This window comes from Rhinatrema bivittatum, chromosome 2 (assembly GCF_901001135.1).
Source record: "Rhinatrema bivittatum chromosome 2, aRhiBiv1.1, whole genome shotgun sequence".
NCBI classification, from domain to species: Eukaryota; Metazoa; Chordata; class Amphibia; order Gymnophiona; family Rhinatrematidae; genus Rhinatrema; species Rhinatrema bivittatum.
The window spans coordinates 360,058,763-360,067,119 of record NC_042616.1 but is presented as its reverse complement, the minus strand read 5'-3'; the positions used below and the strand labels follow the sequence as shown (position 1 = coordinate 360,067,119).

Genomic DNA, 8,357 nt, shown 5'->3' with positions numbered 1-8,357 from the left:
CATTTTTTTACAGGAACAATAGTGGATTCAATTTAACACATGTACACATGCCAATTCCCTTGTCGTGAGAAATGCAGAAAGTAAGCCAATGCAACTGAAGGCTCACCATGGGGGGTGCCAGCTCTTCCTCCGCAGTTTCTCCTTCATCGGAAGTATCTGAAAAGAGAAAAATCAAGGCCTCAATCCCATCCAAAATTAATTCATGCACAACAAGAAACAGAACAGAGCTACATTTTTTGACAGGAACAATAGTGGATTCAATTTCACACATGTACACATGCCAATTCCCTTGTCGTGAGAAATGCAGAAAGTAAGCCAATGCAACTGAAGGCTCACCATGGGGGGGTACCAGCTCTTCCTCCGCAGTTTCTCCTTCATCGGAAGCATCACTTTACCCCCGTCAGATTCAACAATACTAAACAAACAAATCAAAGATGTTAAACTTAAATCTTTAATCACAAAACAGAAGCAAACACCTCTCAATTAGATACGCACACAGCACTCTAGAGAGGGAAAATAGTATTTAGACTATTTACCAATACCATATATCAAAAAGTAGACTAGAGACAATATCATAGGCTCTATGAAACTTAAAACTTTTGCATGCAGTTACAAAATTTACTACAGGCCTATGAACGTACCTCCCGTGGAAAATCCGCTTGGGCGTTGTATTGCGCCCTGAGCGCCCGCCAGGCCTCGTCCGCCCTCTCCTGGTCCCGCGGGCGCCCAGGGCGGAAGTACAGGCGATGCATGTTTTCCGCCACTAGCTCTGCCAGCAGCCGCACATCGCCGGCGGAAAAATTTCGGCCTCTTCCGCGAGGCATATTCGCTGCGATTGCAAAATGGCCGCCCGGATGTTTCATTGCACGTGCGAGCGCCGTGCATCCGGCTTCAGGCGCCTTTCCCTCCGCCATATTCCTACAGTCAAACACAACTGGCGATCTAGCCTAGATTTCAGCGTGCCTTCGGTTCGCCATTTTGCTACGGCTAAACATATGGGCGCTCTATCCTAGGTTTAAGCTTTGTTTTCGGTTCGCCATTTTGCTACGGCTAAACATATGGGCGCTCTATCCTCGGTTGAAGCTTTGTTTTCGGTTCGCCATTTTGCTACGGCTAAACATATGGGCGCTCTATCCTAGGTTTAAGCTTTGTTTTCGGTTCGCCATTTTGCTACGGCTAAACATATGGGCGCTCTATCCTCGGTTGAAGCTTTGTTTTCGGTTCGCCATTTTCCTACGGCTAAACATATGGGCGCTCTATCCTAGGTTGAAGCTTTGTTTTCGGTTCGCCATTTTGCTACGGCTAAACATATGGGCGCTCTATCCTAGGTTTAAGCTTTGTTTTCGGTTCGCCATTTTGCTACGGCTAAACATATGGGCGCTCTATCCTCGGAAACTGCGCTCTACCCTTTGAAACTGCAATTCCCGATTGGTTTTCAAACTGCATTTTGAATCCGGAGTTTCCTATTGGTTTTGAAACTGCAGTTCCCTATTGGTTTTCAAACTGCAGTTTGAAACTGGAGTTTCCTATTGGTTTTCAAACTGCTGTTTCCTATTGGTTTTCAAACTGCAGTTTGAAACTGGAGTTTCCTATTGGTTTTCAAACTGCATTTTCATTTTGGTTTTATAACTTGCTTTTCCAATTGGCCAGCACGGCATAATAATCGTACCATGGGCGTGTATATAGCTCGCTTCCCTTGGATGGAAAAGTCCCTTTACATATTTCGTTTGGACAAGGACACACCGTGTACAACTGTTTCGTCGGATATCGTCAAGGCTTTAAGCAGGTAAGCATTGCATTAAACGCTTTTGCTTCTGGCATCTACGGGCCCCCCTTGTGTTTAACCGTGTGACTTTGCAACTGTCCCTCTTTTTTTCTTTGTCTTTTTTGCCCTGTTATGTTTCCCTCTTTTTTGCATTTCTAACAGCGCAGATGTTTCCATTTTAGTGCTTGGCTGTAAGCTTTCCGTTGTGTTGTGCCCGGTAGCCTAGTTTCCCGGTTCTTTGCATTCAGTCTGTGTTTTATGTTTATCGCTTGCCATCCCTATATCCAATGGAGATGTGAATCGTGTGATCAAGTCGGTAGATGGTCGCCCGAATCGCGATGGCCGCCCGTGAACATAAGCGTCCGTAAGGGCATTCTCGTCCACCCTTGATTGGCGCCCATTTCCCTGCTACCGCTTTGTATGTTCCGCCCTACGGATGCCTCCTGCGTGATAATCGCCGGCCGTATTCCCGTACGGCAACACGATTCGAGTGCAGGAAGTAGGTCCCGGACCCCCGCTGGACTTTGGGCTAGTCCTGTGGGGGTTTTACCGCCCTAACCAAGATTAACGATTTGTTGCATTTAATCGGGGGAATTCCTATTATTTATATCTCCACCTGGAGTTAATCACTAATGTTCACAACAGCTGAACACAGTTAATGGAAAGGCTCTTAAACAAGGCTATACAGGGGCCTAAAAATGTTACAGTATATATTACCGATTTCATCTCCTCCATGCTGTTCATTAATCACGTTCTCTTTGTTACCATCCAGGTTGAACTATGCCGGGAAAGCGAGTTATGGCTCAGGTAGAGGACCATGCCACGGACCAGCAGCCAGAGGATGACTCAAGCGCCTCCCAGCCATCCCAAAAGCGAACCCGTAATGCGCGCTTTACGGATGATGAGAAAGAACTCTTGTGCCGTGCTGTATGCGAAAAACATCACCTTCTCTTTAAGTCCAAGCTTTCGTGGTGCAGCCGAAAAAAGATTTGGGAGAAGATTGCACAGGATGTAAGCTCCCTTTCGGTTATGCCAAGAGATTTTAAGCAGGTGCAGCACCGGTGGCGTGACACCAGAAAAGAGGTTAAAGAGAAGGCCGCTAAAATCAATGCCCACGCAAAGAGGACTGGTGGAGGGCCACCGTGCAGCATCGTGCTGACACCAGTGGAGGAGATGGTTCTCAGAACCATGGGTGCGGAGGTAGTGGTGGGCATGCAGACGGAGTATGGCGGTGACACGGAACCATGTGCACCATGTGCAGGTATGTATTTAGATAAATTCAGATGTGAGCTGTATGGTAGCTCAGTGTTCAGCCGATGTGTGATCGCTCCTTTGTTAGAATTTACTACTGTAATAGAAATGTGCATCATTGATTGCCCTACCGTCACTGTACTTGTCACAATATTGTCTGATAGCCATAAGAATTCTTGTTTCATGACAAAACAGAAATTGGTACTGTTATAAATTATGATTAACTCTCCACAGTTATGTAATGACGTTGACCTCTCTTTGCCCACAGAAACAATGGACAACGGTGACGGTGACAGCGGAGAATCCGAACACCAGGAATCCATGTTTCCGCAGCCTAGCGCAGACCCCCCCAGCCAAGCGATGTCATCAGGGGACATGGATACACAGGATCAGTACGATGTCCCTGTGATCGGAGCGGAGGATGTTGTACTTGACCTACAGTATTTGAACACCCCCCTGGCATTTCAAGAACCCGACCCATCACAGCAAAGTGATGAAGCTACAGTGATCGAGGAATCTGAACCAGTGTTTCCTGACACGGAAATTGCACCAGTATTTGGCATAGAGACCGTGACCGATCAATTACTGGCAGGAATAGGCTCGCGCCTGAATGGTCATCATTCTCTAATCCTCCAGGAACTGCGTTTGCTCAGAGCTGACTTTAATCGGTGCATGGCATCACTGACTGGCGCAATCCAGGCACTTGCCCCGAAACCTCCCTCCGGGAACCAGTCCTAAAACGTTTAATAAAAGTTATATTTTGTTTTCAATTTGAGTAAGCATACTTTTGTTTTTTATTAAAACCGTTGTCCGAGGGGGGTCATGTAACACATGAAGGGATATTTATTCAAGCATAAATAACCATATGTTACTGTTCATAACGAAGTGGCTAGAAACGGGCAGGAGGGCCACAAAAGGTAATACATGTACAGTTTTAAATGGGGCGATCATATTTTCCATATTCAAAAAATGGAAATTAATAATTCAATAAAAGTTGTTATATAATAAAATTTTTATTGAGTGATCCTCAGACACAGTTATAACTGTGTGTTAAAAATCTCTAGAGCCACCCTACAGAATACTCATGTCGCCAACAATCCTTTAACGGTGTGGTCATCTTCCGTTAATGTCTTAAAAGACATCAATTTCAAATTCTGGAACAGAAAGAGAAGAAATGGCAAGAGAAAATAGTACATACATGTACAGAAATGATCAATCTCTAGACATCTAAATCTGAACCGGACCATGTAAAATTAACCCCTTATCTTCCTGCTCCAGGCTGTACTCCCACTTCCGGTCCAATCGGCTGCCAATAGTCCGAGTGGTGCCGATGGACTTATGCCCTTACCATGAAACATGGTATACGTGCTCCTACAATGCCACCGGGGCTGAGCAATGCCACCGGAAGCGATCTCCTGCACTGGGCCCGTCGGAGGTTTTGGGGGGGGGGGGGGGATGTGGGGTTCAGTAGAGTAGAGGTAAACAAGGGGCAACAATTCAAAGGACAAGGGTAGATTTATGCTTTTTGTGTGTGACATTTCCCGCCGCCCCCATTATCAACGGGTCTCCCTATCTTCTTGGGTTTTACTCCCCCGCTTTCGGACGATTTTAAAAATATCCAAGATATTCTCCATCGTCCGAAGCCAACTTCACATCTCTATTGATATGTATAGAATACCACAGCTATGAAGAACTATTAAACCACAATATCGTCGTGGGCCACAGTAGACAGGAATGGTTATATGACAGCAGTAATGAAATGTAATGTATGACATGAAACTTACATGAGAAATAAATTTCGATGATCCTCCGCCGGACTTCATTACCCCGTGCAGTGCTGTCCGCATCAACTGCCAGCTCCTGTGGTGGATCGGGTGTCAAGTCTTCTTCAACCTCTGCATGCATACCGAATCTCAGACAAATGTTGTGTAGCATGCAGCAGGCAATAATTATGCTGACTACCTTTTCGGCACTGTATTGCAGGGCCCCCCCCGAGCGATCCAGACATCGAAAACGCCCCTTCAGCACTCCAAAGGTGCGTTCAATGACATTTCTGGTGCTGGCATGAGCCTCATTGTACCGTTTCTCAGCATTTGTGTGTGGTGACTGGAGCGGTGTTAGTAACCAAGGCTTACAACCATAGCCGCCATCACCTATGGGATGCAAAATATGGGATGTATTGAAAACAACTTGCAGCGCAAACACCGTAAACATAATATACATAACTATATAGCGATCATCTTTCAGATCCGGAGAACAGAACACTACACATGAGAGACAGACAAATCACAGGAAGTTGCAATTGTCACTTACCAAGTAGCCAGCCTTCGCCGTACTTTCCTTCAAGGAAATGAGTAGCCAGAGAGGAATGCGCGAGAATGTAGGCATCATGGCAGCTCCCTGGAAAGTTAGCTACCACATTTAGGATGCGAAGGCGTGCGTCGCAAACCACTTGCACATTCATGGAATGAAAGTGCTTGCGATTACGGAACCCACTCTCTTCTTCCGCCCTGGGTCTTAACGCAATATGGGTACAGTCGATAGCGCCTAACACGTTGGGCATACCGGCAATACCCATGAAGCCACTGCGGATCTGTTGGAGTTCTGCTGGATCCGTAGGAAAGAATATATAGTCCCTCATCCGCTTCATCATGGCCTTCAACACCTGGACCAGATTCCGTGAAACAGAGGCCTGCGTCATACCAGCAACTATGCTCACCGGGTTTTGAAAACTTCCGGTACCAAAAAAATTTAAGGCACACAGAAGCTTACTCAATCCGGGCACAGCATGGTATCGATTGGTCTTGGGGTCCAGGTCCTCACGCAGGTCTTCACACAGGGACAAGATTGCCTGTGAGCTCAGCCGGTATGTTCGGACAACATCTCTCTCACACATGCCAAAGAGCATTGCCCGTGTACGGATGACACGCGGCCGCTGGACGGCCTGTTGATGGGCCGGCTCTGCCTGCAGGGGATACAACAGATGATAAAACCGTCAATGATATAAGACAACTCAAATTAGCGATGGATACATATAAATGCTTTTAGCACATGGATTACACTGGGTTATATGTTGATTAACAGCTATGTTCATTGACTTCATTTGATATATGCTTGTTCTTTCTACATTAATTGTAAAGCCAGTGCCTACATTAGCTATGTGAATCTTTTTTTGGCGATTTTAAATGTCGTCTGATGTATTTTAATCTTCTAAAATCATTAGAGGCGCTATATAATAGGAATCCCCCCTATTTATCGTCAGAAATCATAAATAGCGGGTAGTGGAAGGGGGAAGGGGAGGGCGGGAAAACCTCCACAAGATATCTCTAATGTATATATGGTATGAAAAACTACAGCCGGATTGGCTCAATAGCTGACAAAAATATGTGTCACAAAAAAGAGCAAAATAAATACAGAAAAAACCATGGCCATGGATCAGCGACAATTATGCACAACCGTAGAGGCGCCTGTGAACGGTCTTTTACGGGTGACTGTGGGCATAGGGCCGGCGCCATTTTGTTATACTAGGGTCTGTTTTGCCGATGGTTGAATCAGTCTCTATCTTGAGGAACATAAGAAATTGTTAAAACCCTTTATCGTTTTGGTCGCCCTTCTCTGTACCTTCTTCACAGCTCGATTAACATTTCTATTCATTGTAAACTGATGTCTATAACGTGCCACTGTATAAAAAGACTTTAAATATATTAATAATTAAACAAACTATAGCCCTTGGCTCAATAGCTGCAAATAGACAGATACTGGTCTCTAAGGCGCCCGTTACCGGCGCCCGTTACCGGCGCCGTGAACGGCACTTTACGGGCGACTGTTTTCTCTCGTCCGCCTTACGGCGGCTATATCGACTGGTGCACATCCTCCGCTGCCCAACTACCGGCGCACATCCTCCGGCGCCCATTACCGGCGCCCGTTACCAGCGCCCATAACCGGCGCCGTGAACGGCACTTTACGGGCAACTGTTTTCTCTTGTCCGCCTTACGGCGGCTATATCGACCGGCGCACATCCTCCGCTGCCCAACCACCGGCGCACATCCTCCGGCGCCCATTACCGGTGCCCATAACCAGCGCCGTGAACAGCACTTTACGGGCGACTGTTTTCTCTTGTCCGCCTTACGGCGGCTATATCGACCGGCGCCCATCGACCGGCGCACATCCTCCGGCGTCAATAGAGGCACCAGAAGGCATGGGCGCCGTTCTTACAGAAATTAATAGATCACCTACCTCCGGTCTTACAGCTGGGTTCTCGGGTCGGTTTGGTTCTCCATGCTGCGGCAGCCCCCCGTTCACCTCTCCAATCTGCCGAGCGTTTCCTGGGTTTCTCAGTCGAGCATACATTCGTCTCCTTCTCCACTGAATCATTATTAGCGTCAGAGCAAAAAAAAACATCTCGTCCATGGTGCAGTCCGGTACCTAACTGTTCGAACACCACACTAACACCACACTAACACCACGTAGAGGTAGGCGCTAAACGAGCATGTTAAGGCCGCGGCTAAACAGTGGGTTACAAAGGAGATAATCTGAGCGCGCGTTACGGTATCGGAGAGGAATAGCTAATTCCTTCATTATACAGCATTATACAGCTAATTCGTTCATTTACATGCCGGGTGCGGAAAGGGTTATGCATCTGTTTTCAGAAGCGATACGGACGCGTGAAACTGGAGACTGTATCGCTGAATTGCCTTGCGCGCCCGAATTGTGCGCTACGAGCACATTACAGACGGGCAATCTTCGACCGGACGATACTGGATCGACCTGTATGATTGTAATGTTTGCGCTAGAACCCGATAGGGATTGGGTGCTTAAGTTATATTTTAAGAATAGGACATAGAAGTTCCTTAATATGCAAATAAGAATTTTCCCAGATGTTGCTAAGGCAACACAAAAGAAAAGAAGGCAATTTCTTCTTCTTAGACCATTGGCTCTACAATTAGGAGCATCTTTTTTGTTAAAATTTCCCTGCCGTTGTCTAATCAATTATAGGGGTACTAAGTATTTATTTTTTATACCATCTCAATTGACGAATTTTCTTAGTAAAAAAAAAAGGAAGAGCAGGAGAAGGATTCTCCAGAATCAGGCTGTGTATCCCTTACATACGTTTATACCCAACTGCTAGCAGATCCATACGTTTTTTTCCTGATAATGATTTTGAACTATATATTGAAAAACATTTTGAGAATTGGATCCTCAATATAGAGGATTTATATTTGAGGTTGTACTGTTTAAGATTTATTTTTCTATATATATCTCTGAAAGAACTGTATTGTCTGAAATGTTTAAATGACCTCAAATATTCTGTCAAGTATTTAATTATTCTTGATGTAAAATT

The 8,357-nt window shown here is 45.7% G+C and overlaps 1 protein-coding gene across 1 annotated transcript; it reads right to left on the bottom strand.

Annotated features, from left to right (window-relative positions):
* Positions 1-4,098: 4,098 nt before the first annotated feature.
* On the bottom strand, positions 4,099-7,390 carry LOC115083291 (putative nuclease HARBI1). The gene is made up of 4 exons (XM_029587098.1): positions 7,253-7,390; positions 5,330-5,981; positions 4,979-5,169; positions 4,099-4,170 (listed from the first exon to the last, which is right to left on the bottom strand). The coding sequence occupies exons 1-4, from the start codon at positions 7,388-7,390 to the stop codon at positions 4,099-4,101; spliced, it is 1,053 nt and encodes a 350-aa protein (XP_029442958.1).
* Positions 7,391-8,357: the final 967 nt, after the last annotated feature.